We start from the raw sequence: 17,694 nt of genomic DNA on the forward strand, positions 1-17,694 counted from the left end.
AATCAGGATACAGATTATTTAGCCAGACCTATAGGACCCCTGGACACTGCGACTATAAAGTTAGCAGTAGGCTGGCTCGGTGGTTTCCTAACAATATTTACAGATTCATTGGGTAACATGGGTGATATGTAACGGATGTCTGTGGAAGTAGACCAAGGTGCAGCAGAGGATGTGTTCATCATTAGAATTTTAATAGAACAACGTGAACACTATACAAAATACAAGAAAACTGACAGCCAAAACAGTCCTGTCAGGTGCAAACACTAACAGAAACAATTACCCACAAAACCCAAAGGAATAACATGCTCCTTATGTGTGACTCCCAATCAGCAACAACGAGCTTCAGCTGTGCCTTATTGGGAGCCACACACGGCCCAAAACAAAGAAATACAAAAACATAGAAAAAGGAACATAGAACGCCCACCCAATGTAACACCCTGGCCTAACCAAAATAAAGAACAAAAACCCCTCTCTATGGCCAGGGCGTTACATGATAGTCCGTTTTTTTATACAAATGTGAGTAATGGTGTATATATCATTGAATTTCTTGATACACTGCAAATGGATTTTAATTCAAATATAATAATAATAATAATATGTTCCTTTAGTAGACACTTTTATCGTATGTTTTTAATCCATTTAGCCAGTAATAAGAGTTACAAAAAGAGTAAAGTAATTCCAAAAAATTCTATTAGCCAAAGTTAAAAACAGCAAGTTATGTGGCCCATCCAGGAATCAAATTCACAACCTTGGTGTTACAACAACCATGCACCAGTCTTACTAACTAAACCTTGAAAATAAATTTACCCAGAAAAAAGACTTACATAAACATGACTTTATAGTTTGGTAGATTTTTCATAGTCATAATCATCCACTTTGCAGCCTTTTTCTATCTTCATGGCGATAGTCACATTTCTACAGGAAAAAGGAGATATCAATGACACCAAGCTTCAAAAGACAACAAAGAGTTATACATCCTTAAACAACTTCTTTGTAACTTATTTTGATTATTCCATCTGCCTCATATATGAACGAATACCCTCTTATAGTTCCACAGCATTCCTACAAATGCAAAAACGATCTGCCAAGTCTTATGTATGTGCATCTTTCCTCACATATCCTCTGGTACCACCTACCTCTTCCCCTCGGCCTCATCTGTAGAGTCAGGTAGTTCTGTCCTCCTGGTCTCAGGAAGCAGAAAGACCAGAGCCCCACCAACCAATGACAGGCTGCTGAACACAATAGTGGGGATAGACCAATGGTATGTGGCCAATATGTTGAGCATTGGAGACAGCATTGAAGCAATTCTGATCGCTATTGAGCCCAAGCCTGTGGCCGTTTGTCTGAATGAATGAAGGAGCAAAGGATGTAATACGTTAAGGGTTATTAAACAATGTAAAATAAGTTATATTCATGGGCCATATATGTACATAAGATAAAAATATTTATACACACATAAACACACACACACACACACACACACACACACACACACACACACACACATATATGTGTATGCATTAGGAACGTATTCAGACCCCTTAACGTTTTTCACATGTTGTCACGTTACAGCCTTCTTCTAAAATTGATTAAACAGTTTTTCCTCTCATCAATTTGCACACAATACCCCATAATTAAAAAGGAAAAACAAGGTTTTTACAAAAATTAAATAAATAGAAAATATCACATTTACATAAGTATTCAGACTCTTTACTCAGTACTTTGGCAGAGATTACAGCCTTGAGTCTTCTTGGGTATGACGCTAAAAGCTAGGCACACCTGTATTTGGGGAGATTCTCCCATTCTGTTCTACAAATCCTCTCAAGCTCTATCAGGTAGGATGGGGAAAGTTGCTGCACAGCTATTTTCAGGTCTCTCCAGAGATGTTCGATAGGGTTCAAGTCCAGGCTCTGGCTGGGCCACTCAAGGACATTCAGAGACTTGTAACAAAGCCACTCCTGCATTGTCTTGGCTGTGTGCTTAGGGTCATTGTCCTGTTGGAAGGTGAACCGTTGCCCCAGTCTGAGGTCCTGAGCGCTATGGAGCAGGTTTTCATCAAGGATCTCTCTGTACTATCCTCCATTCATCTTTCCCTCGATCCTTACTGGTCTCCCAGTCCCTGCGGCTGAAAAACATCCCCACAGCATGATGCTGCCACCAACATGCTTCACCGTAGGGATGGTATTGGCCAGGTGATGAGCGTGCCTGGTTTCCTCCAGACATGATGCTTGGCATTCAGGCCAAAGAGGTCAATCTTGGTTTCAACAGATCAATGAATCTTGTTTCTCATGGTCTGAGAGTCCTTTATGTGCCTTTTGGCAAACTCCAAGTGGGCTGTCATGTGCCTTTTACTGAGGAGTGGCTTCCATCTGGCCACACTACCATAAACACCTAATTGGTAGACTGCTGCAGAGATGGTTATCCTTCTGGAAGGTTCTCCCATCTCCACAAAGGAACTCTGCAGCTCTGTCAGAGTGACCAACGGGTTATTGGTCACCTCCCTGACCAAGACCCTTCTCCTCCTATTGCTCAGTTTGGCCGGGCTGCCAGCTTTAGGAAGAGTGTTGGTGGTTCCAAACTTCTTCCATTTAAGAATGATGGAAGCCACTGTGTTCATGGGGACCTTCAATGCTGCATACATTTTTTGGTACCCTTCCCAGATCTGTGCATCAACACAATCCTGTCTCGAAGTTCTACAGACAATTCTTTTGACCTCGTGGCTTGGTTTTTGCACTGTCGGCCTTATATAGACAGGTGTGTGCCTTTCCAAATCATGTCCAATCAATTGAATTTACCACAGGTGGACTCCAGTCCAGATGTAGAAACATCTCAAGGATGATCAATGGAAACAGGATGCACCTAAGCTCAATTTCGAGTCTCATAGCAAAGGGTCTGAATACTTATGTAAATACGGTATATATATATATATTTAAATTTTTGCTTTGTCATTATTGAGTATTGTGTGTAGATTGATGATTGATCTTTTTTTAAATCAAGTTTAGAGTAAGACTGACCCCTTCACAAAAAAGTGAAGTGGACTGTACACATGTATATAGAAATATATAGTTCTTACCTAACAGAGGTGGGAAACAGCTCCTGAACATAGACGTTGCATATGGATCCAGCATTGTTCATGAAAAACCGCCCAGCAGTAGCAAGAGCAGTAATAGCAACGGCGTTGTCTAAAATAGAGTTAACATACTGCATATCAACATGTTTTCTCATCTCTGTATGATCAGTCCACTGCCTCGGTAGATTTTTTATGTACAGTACCAGTCAAAAGTTTGGATACACCTACTCATACCAGGATTTTTCTTTATTTTTACTATTTTCTACATAGTAGAATAATGTTATAATGAAGACAAAAACTATGAAATAACACATATGGAATCATGTAGTAAAAAGTGTTAAACAAATCAAAATGTATTTTATATTTGAGATTCTTTAAAGTAGCCACCCTTTGCCTTGATGACAGCTTTTCACACTCTTGGCATTCTCTCAACTAGCTTCATGAGGAGTCACATTGAGTGTGCAAATCTGTCATCAAGGCAAAGGGTGGCTACTTTGAAGAAACTAAAATCTAAAATGTATTTTCATTTGTTTAACATTTTTTGGGGTTACTACATGATTCCATATGTGTTATTTCATAGTTTTGATGCCTTCACTATTATTCTACAATGTAGTGTCATGACTCTCTCTCCTTGGTGAGGATTAAAAGGGCCAGATGAGCTTGGCACATGGCTGACAGATAGCCAGACTCCGGTTTTATGACTTAACAGCCGGTCATAAATAGTTAGCAGAAACTTTCTCTTTCTTGCCCTGCAGTATTGGGAAATAAATCCCTTTGTCCACAGAAGATCTTTGCTGCCAAAAACTCTAACGGCCAAAGAATGACCTTTGGAACAATATTCATGAGGTAAGAATATTAAGAATGGTCCGTGGGGATCTAAAGAATAATCCTATCATATGGTTTATTATTTTGTGATGTCATTAAGGATGGTATGACAAAGTGACTGTAACTCGGAAAGTGTATGCGTCCTTTGTATCAAGTTTACATCTAAAGGTGGTATAAAATATATGATTAACCTGTTTGGGCTAGGGGGCAGTATTGAGAATTTTGGAAAAAATATTTTTCACAATTTTTAACTGCCTCCTACACCAACTCAGAAGCTTGAATATGCATATTATATTACAGGTTTGGATAGAAAACACCCTAAAGTTTCTAAAACTGTTTGAATGGTGTCTGTGAGTATAACAGAACTCCTATGGCAGGCAAAAATCTGAGAAGGTTTCATGCAGGAAGTGGCCTGTCTGACAAGGAGTCGTTCTTCTTGCCTCTGTTTATTGAAGAGTAAGGATCTTAGCTGTAACGTGACAATTCCTAGGGCTCCAATAGGCTCTCAGAGCCCGGGAAAAACAGGAACGATGACGAGGCAGCCTCAGGCTGAAACAGATTATCGCCTTTTCCGTGTCCCATTAGGTGACAATGCAATGAGGCGCGTGCGCGATTCGCCCCCGTGGAGAAATTTCATTCTGCTGTTTAGCTTATTGCAGATTCCCGGTCGGAATATTATCGCTTTTCTACGAGATAAATGGCATAAAAATTGATTTTAAACAGCGGTTGACATGCTTCGAAGTACGGTAATGGAGTATTTAGAATTTTTTTGTCACGCCATGCGCCATGCTCGTGATCGTGATTTAGTATTCTGATAGTGTCTAGAACGCATGAACAAAACATCCGCTGATGTATCATAACGATGGATTATTTGGGACCAAACCTACATTTGTTATTGAAGTAGAAGTCCTGGGAGTGCATTCTGACGAAGAACAGGAAAGGTAATAACATTTTTCCTATAGGAAATGTGATTTTGGTGAAGGCTAATCTTGCCAGGTGTCTAAATAGCTAGCCCGTGATGGCTGGGCTATGTACTTAGAATATTGCAAAATGTGCTTCATCGGACATATCGAGTGCATAGAGGAGTAATGTATCTATAATTCTTAAAATAATTGTTATGCTTTTTGTGAACGTTTATCGTGAGTAATTTAGCAAACTGTTAGTAAATTCCCCGGAAGTTTGCAGGGGGAATGCTTTTTCTGAACGTCACATCCTAATGTAAAAAGCTGTTTTTTGATATAAATATGAACTTGATTGAACAGACATGCATGTATTGTATAACATAATGTCCTAGGTGTGTCATCTGATGAAGATCATAAAAGGTTAGTGCTGCATTTAGCTGTGGTTTGGGTTTATGTGACATTATATGCTAGCTTGAAAAATGGGTGTCTGATTATTTCTGGCTGGGCACTTTCCTGACATAATCTAATGTTTTGCTTTCATTGTAAAGCCTTTTTGAAATCGGACAGTGTGGTTAGATTAACGAGAATCTTGTCTTTAAATAGCTGTAAAATAGTCATATGTTTGAGAAATTGAAGTAATAGTATTTCAAACGATTCAAAAATCGCGCCACTGGATTGAAGTGGCTGTTACGTAGGTGGGACGAATTCGTCCCACCTGCGCCAGAGAGGTTAAATATGAGAATACTTTTCTGAAGATAGCAACCTGATTTTAGCTTTCTAAATGAGATAATTGTTTTTCATATAAACTTGTGCCCAGTCAGTAGCCACGCCGAAGTGAGCTCAGAGTTCGTGTCAGCATGACGGAACGCCCCATTTGGTCAGAGTGCTTAAAAGGACTCGCTAAGAATCAACATATAGACCAAAAAGATGTGAGGCCATGGTCCACACCTCGAAATGGTTAGAAATGCTGTACTGAGACCATACAGCGTGGATTTGTGGCTACACGGCTGAAAATGTTTTTTAAACTCTACAGACCAGCCTGACGTACAGCGTGAAATGAACGTTACGAAATGATTTAAACTCTACAGACCAGAAAACACGGGACGGTAGTCCATAGGTTTGAAATGGTGAAACTCACTCTCAATCTCTACAGAAGAAGACAACCTCATCTAGGAGACCTGAACCATTCATAGTCTGCAGCTGTGCATGTAAAAAAGTGTCCTAAAGACACAAGGTGGGAAGGAAGAATCCCATTGGTACTTCTGAAAGATTTATCTAATGAACACTCCAAGACCAGAGAAGCTCTACAACTAAGAAGGACATTGTGATCTCGGTGTACAACCAGAGCCTTACATCGAGCCACTACACGTAGATGGATCGATTGGTTTCAACAGAGATGACAGAGAAAGACAGCTACGCGTAAATATATATTGCATTTCTAATCCGAATGAGCGGTGGTTAGGGTGCTAAGTATTATGGTTACTGTGAGCGTAGTTTCCAAATGTATGTGTGATAAGTTGACTCTCTTTGTCTCTCCCTCTCTTTCTTTCCCCACCCCCTTTCAATTGTGTAACAAGCTGTCATATTGTGTCAGTCCACTAGGGGCTTTTATCTCATGTATGTGTATTCTGTGTTATTATTTAGTTAGTTAGTAAATAAATAATTAAGCCAATTTGTGTATTGATGATTCATCAATAAGGGCTAGGGTTCTTGCGACGTTCAGAATGAGACTGATTTGAGGTAATAATTATGAACAAGTGACTGTTCAGAATGAGACTGATGAGGTAATAATGATTAATAAGTGACTGTTCAGAATGAGACTGATGAGGTAATAATGATTAATAAGTCACTGTTCAGAATGTGACTGATGAGGTAATAATGATTAATAAGTGACTGTTTTTGATGTCAGAGATATCTGTATATCTTAAGAGTTAAACCTGTTTAGGATAGGGGGCAGTATTTTCACGGCCGGATAAAAAACGTACCCGATTTAATCTGGTTATTACTCCTGCCCAGAAACTAGAATATGCATATAATTGTTTGCTTTGAATAGAAAACACCCTAAAGTTTCTAAAAGTGTTTGAATGGTGTCTGTGAGTATAACAGAACTCATATGGCAGGCCAAAACCTGAGAAGATTCCAAACAGGAAGTGCCCTCTCTGACCATTTCTTGGCCTTCTTTAGCCTCTTTATCAAAAACAGAGGATCACTGCTGTAACGTGACACTTTCTAAGGCTCCCATAGGCTCTCAGAAGGCGACAGAACGTTGAATGATGACTCTGCAGTCCCTGGCTGAAAAACAGTAGCGCAATTGGAAAGTGGTTGATCTGAGAACAATGGCACAGGTGCGCGCGTGCACGTGAAGAGTCCATTTTACATTTTCAGTCTTTGAACGAAAATAACGTCGCCCGGTTGGAATATTATCGCTATTTTACGAGAAAAATCGCATAAAAATTTATTTTAAACAGCGTTTGACATGCTTCGAAGTACGGTAATCGAATATTTTGAATTATTTTGTCACGAAATACGCCGGCGCGTCACCCTTCGGATAGTGACTTGAACGCACGAACAAAACGCCGCTATTTGGATATAACTATGGATTATTTGGAACCAAAACAACATTTGTTGTTGAAGTTGAAGACCTGGGAGTACATTCTGACGAAGAACAGCAAGGTAATCCAATTTTTCTTATAGTAAATCTGAGTTTGGTGAGGGCCAAACTTGGTGGGTGTCAAATTAGCTTGCCGTGATGGCCGGGCTATCTACTCAGAATATTGCAAAATGTGCTTTCACCGAAAAGCTATTTTAAAATCTGACACCAGGATTGTATAAAGGAGTTCTGTATCTATAATTCTTAAAATAATTGTTGTTTTTTGTCAACGTTTATCGTGAGTAATTTAGTAAATTCACCGGAAGTTTGCGGTGGGTATGATAGTTCTGAACATCACATGCGAATGTAAAAAGCTGGTTTTTGATATAAATATGAACTTGATTAACCTCTCTGGCGCATGTGGGACGAACTCGTCCCACCTACGTAACAGCCACTGAAATCCAGTGGCGCGATTTTTGAATCGTTAGAAATACTATTACTTCAATTTCTCAAACATATGACTATTTTACAGCAATTTAAAGACAAGAATCTCGTTAATCTAACCCCACTGTCCGATTTCAAAAAGGCTTTACAACGAAAGCAAAACATTAGATTATGTCAGCAGAGTGCCCAGACAGAAATAATCAGACACCCATTTTTCAAGCTAGCATATCATGTCACATAAACCCAAACCACAGCTAAATGCAGCACTAACCTTTTATGATCTTCATCAGATGACACACCTAGGACATTGTGTTATACAATACATGCATGTCTGTTCAATCAAGTTCATATTTATATCAAAAAACAGCTTTTTACATTAGCATGTGACGTTCAGAAAAAGCATAACCCCCGCAAACTTCCGGGGAATTTACTAACAGTTTGCTAAATTACTCACGATAAACGTTCACAAAAAGCATAACAACTATAACATAACAATTATTTTAAGAATTATAGATACCGATTTTAAAATAGCTTTTCGGATGAAGCACATTTTGCAATAATCTAAGTACATAGCCCGGCATTACAGGGCTAGCTATTTAGATACCCACCCAGGTCAGTCTCCACCAAAATCACATTTCCTATAAAAAAAATGTTCTTACCTTGCTTGTTCTTCGTCAGAATACACTGCCAGGACTTCTACTTCAATAACAAATGTTGGTTTGGTCCCAAATAATCCATCGTTATATCCAAACAGCGACGTTTTGTTTGTGAGTTCTAGACACTATCAGAATGCTTCATCACGGTGTCGCGCATGGCGCATTGGCGTGACAAAAATGTCTAAATATTCCATTACCGTACTTCGAAGCATGTCAACCGCTGTTTAAAACCAATTTTTATGCCATTTATCTCGTAGATAAGTGATAATATTCCGACCGGGAATATGTATTGAGCCTAAACAGCCGAATTAAATTTCTCCTCAGGAGCGAATCGTGCACGCGCCTCATTCAAAGGTCCTCTGAGCCGCCACTTGTCAAAGCCGATAATGTGTTTCAGCCTGAGGCTCCCTCGTCAACCTTCAGTTATTTCCCGGGCTCTGAGAGCCTATCGGAGCCCTGGGAATTGTCACGTTACAGCTAAGATCCTTACTCTTCAATAAACAGAGGCAAGAAGAACGACTCCTTGTCAGACAGGCCACTTCCTGCATGAAACCTTCTCAGATTTTTGCCTGCCATAGGCGTTCTGTTATTCTCACAGACACCATTCAAACAGTTTTAGAAACTTTAGGGTGTTTTCTATCCAAACCTGAACAATAATATGCATATTCTAGCTTCTGAGTTGGTGTAGGAGGCAGTTAAAAATGGGCACATATTTTTTCCAAAATTCTCAATACTGCCCCCTATCCCAAACAGGTTAAACAAAACATGCATGTATTGTATAACATAATGTCCTAGGAGTGTCATCTGATGAAGATCATCAAAGGTTAGTGCTGCATTTAGATGTGGTTTTGGTTTTTGTGACATATATGCTTGCTTTGAAAATGGCTATGTGATTATTTTTGGGAGGGTACTCTCCTGACATAATCTAATGTTTTGTTTTCGTTGTAAAGTCTTTTTGAAATCGGACAATGTGGTTAGATAAAGGAGAGTCTTGTCTTTAAAGTATTGAGACAATTGAGACATGGATTGTCGGCAAAGCTGCTGTTTGTTTTTAACGCTAATCAGTATCCTGTGTGTATCAAGAAAGGTCCACCACCCGAAGGACATCAAGCAAATTTGACATAACTGTGGGAAGCATTGGAGTCAACATGAGCCAGCATCCCCGTGGAACGCATTCGAAACCTGGTAGAGTCCATGCCCCAACAAATTGAGGCTGTTCTGAGGGCAAAAGGGGGTCCAACTCAATATTAGGAAGGTGTTCCTAATGTTTTGTACACTCTGCTCGGTCATATCCTCACATGGTCTCTCCTATCATTGCTATGCCAATGACACTCAACTACTTTTGTCCTTCCCCCCTTCGTGACACCCAGGTGGCGACACGCATCTCTGCGGGCCTGGCAGATACAGTATCTCAGTTTCGATGTCGGCCCACCACTTCAAGCTCAACCTCGACAAAAAGGAGCTGCTCTTCATCCAGGCAAAGGCATGCCCGCTCCAAGACCTCTCCATCATGGTTGACAACTCCACGGTGTCCCCCTCCCAGACACCCTGTTGTCCTCTGCAAACATCAAAGTAGTGACTCGTTTCTGCAGGTTCATGCCCATTAACATCCGTAGAGAATGACCTTTCCTCACACAGGAAGCAGCACATTTTCCAATCCAGGCATGTTTCATCTCCCGTCTAGACTACTGCCGCAGCTCGCCTTGTGTTCAACCTTCCTAATTTCTCTCATGTCACCCCACTCCTCGCATACTCCACTGGCTTCCAGACGATGCTCACATAATTTTCAAGACCCTGGTGTTTACTCAGGGAGCAGCAATAGGAACTGCACCTCCTTACCTTCAGGCTATGTTCAAATCCTACATCTCAATCTGAGCACTCTGGTCTTTTGGCTCTCCCACCCCTACAGGAGGACAGCTCCCGCTCAGCCAAGTCAAATCTCTTTTCTGTCCTGGCACACCAATGATGGAACAAGCTTACCCCTAAAGTCAGGACAGCAGTCTCTGCCCATCTTTCAAAAACTTCTGAAGTCTGAAACATTACCTCTTTGAAGAGTATATTCAATAAATCTCACGTCACCCCCCCCCCCCAAAAAAAATACAATGAAAAAACACTTCTCTTTTCCCAAAAGCACTGACTTTTCTGATAAATACTATGTTGAGGGAATTGCAACTCGCTCTGCATAAGAGCATCTACTAAATGACCAAAAATGTCAAATCTATTCCAGTTGGAACTTTACCTTGTGGAACAGCCAGGATTAGGAAGCATGTGAATCCGCCAGTCAGAAGGGTGGACATTAAGGATGTCTTCCTCCCCAAATATTCCAGTATACAGATGCAGAGTATATGACCTGGTATCTCTGTGAGTCCGAACATGAGCTGTGTCAAGAAGATGTTCAGGCCAAAGTTCCCGACGTTGAAGGACAGACAGTAGTAGGAGAGGTTTACCGACATCCTGGGAGTTCAGAGAGACACAAAAACAGAGATCACATTTGTTTGTCATGATGAGATTTAGTATGGGCTGAAAGTTGGCCAAAATGAGATATTATTTTATTAAGAGTTATTAAAGTACTTACCATGCAAAAGAAATAGTTATGAAGTATTTCCTAAGTACAGAAGATCTGATGAGAATGAGTATGCCTCCCTGCTGAACAACTGTCTTCTCAGCTATCTGGAATAGAGTTATCTTTTACAGAAATGAATAAATAAAGACACTTGAATCTCTGCTTCCAAAGACTCACGTGTCACACTTTACCATAGAGATCCTATTAAATTACTAGAGGGCCTATGTCATAAACCTCCAAAGTTCCAGAATGGGTTGAAAACAGCAGTCATAGATGCGGTTAAGAGGTCAATCAAACTCAAGCAAAACAATGGAATTGCCATGGAAACGCATGGGGAAAAGGGCCGTGAGGGAAAGATCACGAGTTGCCTCATTGCACACCAACTAAATGTGCCTACATTTAGGCTATTGTTTATATGTACATTTCACACTATGTTGAGATAAAAATCTGAGTTTAATTCTTGTACGCATGTCAACCCCAACACATGTTCATGTCATCATTACCAACCAACTGCATTACAGTTAAAAACGACTTTGACTACCACCACTGATTTCTGAATGCTAGCTATGCTAACCAGCTTATGCGAACGGAAGTTAGCATTTAGCGGTCACTACTTCTAAACCTGAAAAGGGACAACTTTACATGTTATGCAGCAAAAACAGCCACATAAGGCATGTGATATCAGAAATTGTGTAATCTAATTATTGTAAACCTAAAATATTGCCATATAATTATAAATACAGTTTATACAAGTTTTATGCCAATTGTCTGTATAAATAGCCTCTCAAATATATACATCTAAACAGACCATAAATGTCTAAATGTTTGTTTTCTTGGAAAATTATGATTGCTTTTATACGATACAATATCAGTACTTGTTGCATTGAAAACTTGTCTGCATCCAATCATCAACTGATTTCAGCCAGTGTATGGCTGTGGATTGACTGCATTGTTCGAATGGAATGTTGGCATATTGGCAGTTAATTTGAAAAATGTATGTGTTATTTCCTATACAACTGTCTGGCTCGCTAGCTAGCTAACCTCTCTAGGGTTGGCGGGACGAAATCTTCCCACCTACGTAACAGCCAGTGGAATCCTGTGGCGCGTTATTCAAATATCTTTTAAATGCTATTACTTCAATTTCTCAAACATATGACTATTTTACAGCATTTTAAAGACAAGACTCTCGTTAATCTAACCACACTGTCCGATTTCAAAAAGGCTTTACAACGAAAGCAAAACATTAGATTATGTCAGCAGAGTACCCAGCCAGAAATAATCAGACATCCATTTTTCAAGCTAGCATATAATGTCACATAAACCCAGAAGACAGCTAAATGCAGCACTAACCTTTGATGATCTTCATCAGATGACAACCCTAGGACATTATGTTATACAATACATGCATGTTTTGTTCAATCAAGTTCATATTTATATCAAAAACCAGCTTTTTACATTAGCATGTGACGTTCAGAACTAGCATACCCCCCGCAAACTTCCGGCGAATTTACTAACAATTTACTAAATTACTCACGATAAACGTTCACAAAAAGCATAACAATTATTTTAAGAATTATAGATACAGAACTCCTCTATGCACTCGATATGTCCGATTTTAAAATAGCTTTTTGGTGAAAGCACATTTTGCAATATTCTAAGTAGATAGCCCGGCATCACAGGGCTAGCTATTTAGACACCCAGCAAGTTTAGCCTTCCCCAAACTCCGATTTACTATTAGAAAAGTTTGATTACCTTTGGTGTTCTTCGTCAGAATGCACTCCCAGGACTTCTACTTCAATAACAAATGTTGGTTTGGTCCCAAATAATCCATTGTTATGTTCCAACAGCGGCGTTTTGTTCGTGCGTTCGAGACACTATCCGAATGGTAAATAAGGGTCATGCGCACGGCGCATTTCGTGACAAAAAAATTCTAAATATTCCATTACCATACTTCGAAGCATGTCAACCGCTGTTTAAAATCAATTTTTATGCCATTTTTCTCGTAAAAAAGCGATAATATTCCGACCGGGAATCTTCAATTAGGTAAACAGACGAAAGAAAATAAAGCACAGGGTCGACTCGGGCACGCGCCTAAGCCCATTGTCCTCTGATTGGCCACTTGTCAAAGGCGATAATGTGTTTCAGCCAGAGGCTGCCTCGATATCGTTCAGCTTTTTCCCGGGCTCTGAGAGCCTATGGGAGCCGTAGGAAGTGTCACGTTACAGCAAAGATCCTCAGTCTTCAATAAACAGAGGCAAGAAGAACAACACCTTGTCAGACAGGCCACTTCCTGCATGAAATCTTCTCAGGTTTTTGCCTGCCATATGAGTTCTGTTATACTCACAGACACCATTCAAACAGTTTTAGAAACTTTAGGGTGTTTTCTATCCAAAGCCAATAATTATATGCATATTCTAGTTACTGGGCAGGAGTAGTAACCAGATTAAATTGGGTACGTTTTTTATCCGGCTGTGTAAATACTGCCCCCTAGCCCTAACAGGCTAACAAGTGCAGATAAATTCTTCAAATTCAGGATTTTACACTATCTTATCACAGCACTGGCAAACAATGGTTGGCCAGCTCCCTGACCTTTATACCAATTCCTAATTCATGCACTTTACCTTCTCTAGAATAGTGTCTGGAACTGTGCGTTTGTTGATGGCTGCTACCCTGAGTATCAACTTCTTAGCTTCCTCTGTTTTCCCCTGATCCAATAACCACCTGGCTGATTCAGGAATAAACCTGGAAACACAGAACAGGCAGACAATTTTACAATTATAATTAATATTGCTAATCATTATCATTCAGTTTGGGTGCTGTAATGCTCGTAAGAATTGTATCAATTTGTGGTGCTTCCGCTTGGCTTTGTAATGTCCCTAAGGTCTTCATCAGTTTTAATAGTTTCTGTTGTGGGATGTGTATTGCCTCTATGGATTAAAACGATCAGTTTTAATATTGGTTAAAGACGACACGTGTACACACCATATGTATACTACGACCACTGCAATTGGTGCAACCATGACAAACTGAGCAAGTCTCCAGTCTCGGATGAAGAAGATCATGCCAGCAAGGATGCACTGGCCAACTCCACTGAACATCTGACTCAAACAAGATGCATAAGAACGTCTTGTCACTCCGACCCATTCAGTTGCTGTGTGGAAGGAACATGTAATAATGTTAAACAACTTAATATGACCGGCTGACTGACAAATCATTGACTGAGTTCTGTTATCTCATGTTCTTTTTTACATTTTATTATAGAGCATAGTCTATTTGAAATGGACATCACTTTACCTAATACAATGCAGTTGATCCGAAATCCACCAAATGCGACCCCTACTAAAAACTGGGATGCCATAAACAAATAAATGTTTGGAGACAAGCCTGTCGTTACAGTAAAAATTTGCATAATAACCATGGGTATCTGAGTTGCTCGTTGACGACCAAATCTGGAAGAGAAAAAGTGAGAAAACTGTGTTGGTTAAAACTGTTTGAAACCTCCTTTTGAAGTTTTGATGAATGTTCCTCTTGATTTATTTGTTTATGTTTTGTGGTGTTTTTTTTTACAAAGAGAAAGAAAGAAACCAAGAAGTATAGGACATGTTATTCACAACTTCAAGTGTGCTTACGATTCAGCAAAAGGTCCAAACAAGAGTGACCCAAGAAGAATGCCAGCCATGAACACAGTTAATGCAAGTCCGACAACGTTAGCTTTTCCACAGACAAGATCAAACTGCAACAAAATAAAATCAGATAACATACAAGCTCATTAATAACATGACAATATACAGTCTTATGTTTAGTAAAAAAATATCCCCAACACTCATCTAGTCCTACTTACATCAGTGACTATGGTGGCTTCATACACTATATTGTTGTACACCCATCCATTCTGGCAGTCAGTGGTCTGATTGAGTCTATGCTCCCTGATGGTGTCAATGTCCCAGTCTACAGGGGTAAACATCAGGCACCTACTGAAGGTTCCATCCTCCTGCTGGGGCACGGTCAGATTCAGCTGTTCCTCACTGCTCAGATTGGAACCAGCTCTAAGTATCCAGTCAGTGTTACAGTGGCGCTCAGGGTCTGACTGGTTGAAAATCAAACTGGCCATGTGGAAAGGCAGGACAAGATTTGGGAAGCATAGTCCAAATAGTATGAGCTTCTGGAATAATCCAAAGTCTCCAATGGTCCTCAGGATCTCGTCAAAATCAGCCATGTTCAAGAATTAAAGCAATTCTCTGCTTGAGGAGCTCCAGAAAGAAGATGCTTTGTCACAGAGAAGCCTTTATGCAAGATCAATTAATGTTTAACTTTACTTTCCCACAGTCATTCAGCAACCATGATTCAGCATGTGTTGAAACATGATTTTTTAAAGAAGAGCAGTTAGAAGGAATATAACCTTTCTGCACAGTCCGTTCCCTAGTTATACAATTTTTTTTTGAAATATCAAAATATTTTGCCCCAAAATATTTTAGTTGCACTATAATACCGCTTAGGAGTTTCAAAAGGATGCAAGCAGATCAACATTGTACAATTTATCACAGGAGGTTGGTGGGACCTTAGTTCGGGAGGACAGGCTCGTGGCTCAGTTGGTAGAGCATGGTCTGTGCAATGCCAGGTTTGTGGGTTCAATTCCCATGGGGGGCCAGTACAAAAAAAATGCATGGAATGTATGAAATGTATGCATTCACTACTGTAAGTCTCTCCTGTATAAGAGTGTCTGCTGAATGACTAAAATGTATATGTAAATCAAACATTTGCTTTGCAAGTGTTTGATGCAGCCTCCTGTGAATTTAACTTACTTCACATTTACAAGAGTGAGACGTTTCTTCATACGCTAAGGAAAAACCTTTTTGTAGTCCAAATCTGTGATTTAGATATTGTTGGCTTAATGTGTCGTATCTTATTAGCTATCAGCATTTTACTTTTTAGACCTAACTTTTATCAAAAATGAGTGAAAAACTTTTACACTTTTGTCATGTGAGAATGTAAATAGCGAAATGAATTTTCTGGGCAAGTGACTATAATCTGCGGGTAAGTAAAAAACTACTCCTGATCTGCCAGAAGGACAAGTGCCATTGAGAATTTAAATGTGAATTCCTGAACAAGCGTATGGTACAACAAGACATAATTTGCCTGTCCAGAGTCCACTTTCATAGGTCAGTAACACACTAAAACATGCATCTGTTGTGAGTGTCCAGGGCTGTAAGAGAAAGGTCCATTGGTTGTGGCCTAATTCTTGGTATACAGGGCAGAGGTTTCCACATGCCATTGCTTGCTGAAGACTGGGAGAAGGATTAGAGACCATAGATGACCTGCCTGTGATTGGCTGACTCCACATTTGGTAACGGCCCCTGGCAACAAGAAACCACTGGGTTTGGCTAGTGCCTGATGTAAGGAAAGATAGTTTCCAACCCCTCTGTGTGCTAGGCTCCAGCGGGGGAGGAGCGCCTTCTGCAGGAGTTAGAAGTCACAGAGTGTTTTGTGAGTGTGTCCCAGGGCCAGAGAGGAAGACTGTGATGGGGTTCTCTACAGTACGGCTGAGTAATGACATGTTGTTACCAATCGACTGATGATTCTTTACAGATACTATAAACCTCACTTGTCACTTGGCAGGTGCCTTCTTAGAACTGTAGTTGAATAAGCTGGGACATAAAGTCACTTCCATTTAATTAGCTTATTGTATAGTAGGAATGATCTTTGGGTTTTATTCAGTCAGAGAAAAATCATTATTGTGGAACAGCAAGGACGACTTACAGAGGGTTGGACCTCTGAATATAATAATTTTTAGTTTTAATTTTAAGTTAATGATCTGGGTAGCTGCTGAACGTAAGAATTGAGATGACAAAGTTACCTTTTTGTATAAAAAAAGAAAAAAGAAGCTATGTATTGTAAACAATCTTGGCAACCCGACAGGTAGACAGTACGGCAATTTCATGTGACACGTAATAATTAAAAAATGTATCTGAAACAATTTTGTTATTTAATAAATGGTTAGTATAGTGCTTCTCAATCCTGGTCCTGGGGACCAAAAGGGGTACACGTTTTGGTTTTTGCTGTCTCCTGGGGCACATGCATTCAACACCTGATCTGCACACTCTTACTTCTCACATAATTCACACATTCAATCAGGTTTACAGATGATTTAGCCAGACCTTTAGGAACCCTGGACACTGCGACTGTAGAGTTAGCAGTAGGCTGGCTAGGTGATTTCCTAACAATATTTACAGATTCATTGTGTAACGTGTGGCAGTCACAATTTTTTTATTCAAACATGAGTAACGACGGTGTACAGTATTGATAAAATAATTTATCTGTTTAAGGTTTCGACTAAAGTATTCCAGTCTGAAACCATATAACTTTGTGAAATGTATTAGAATTATTAGGCTATAATAATGTGTTTAAGACTATAATCCAATACTGTGTGTGAGTAGACTGTTTAACACTAGGACACTGTTACTACAAAATGAGCAGGGCATAGTTGATAAGACGACCTTGTGAAAGAAAAGGGGCCTCCCTAAGTTAGGGAGGGGAACAACTGCCTGAAAACGGGTAGGCGGGCAGAAGATTAGGAGACAGGTTGCAGAAGTGTGATAAAGAATGTATGTGTGTACAGTGAAAAAATACAGCTACCTAAAGCAGAG

The 17,694-nt window shown here is 39.9% G+C and overlaps 1 protein-coding gene across 2 annotated transcripts; it reads right to left on the bottom strand.

The window, feature by feature from the left end:
- Positions 1-406: 406 nt before the first annotated feature.
- On the bottom strand, positions 407-15,318 carry LOC115157570 (solute carrier family 22 member 13). Of its 2 annotated transcripts, none has more exons than XM_029705945.1 (10): positions 14,892-15,318; positions 14,680-14,783; positions 14,345-14,499; positions 14,033-14,201; positions 13,672-13,792; positions 11,063-11,172; positions 10,727-10,941; positions 3,074-3,182; positions 1,137-1,343; positions 407-915 (listed from the first exon to the last, which is right to left on the bottom strand). In XM_029705945.1, the coding sequence occupies exons 1-10, from the start codon at positions 15,264-15,266 to the stop codon at positions 837-839; spliced, it is 1,644 nt and encodes a 547-aa protein (XP_029561805.1). In that variant the 5' UTR covers positions 15,267-15,318; the 3' UTR covers positions 407-836. The 2 variants fall into 2 exon arrangements, with proteins under 2 accessions (XP_029561805.1, XP_029561806.1); XM_029705946.1 differs by having other exon boundaries at positions 11,063-11,157; positions 14,892-15,317.
- Positions 15,319-17,694: the final 2,376 nt, after the last annotated feature.

This window comes from Salmo trutta, chromosome 21, assembly GCF_901001165.1.
Source record: "Salmo trutta chromosome 21, fSalTru1.1, whole genome shotgun sequence".
Lineage (NCBI taxonomy): Eukaryota > Metazoa > Chordata > Actinopteri > Salmoniformes > Salmonidae > Salmo > Salmo trutta.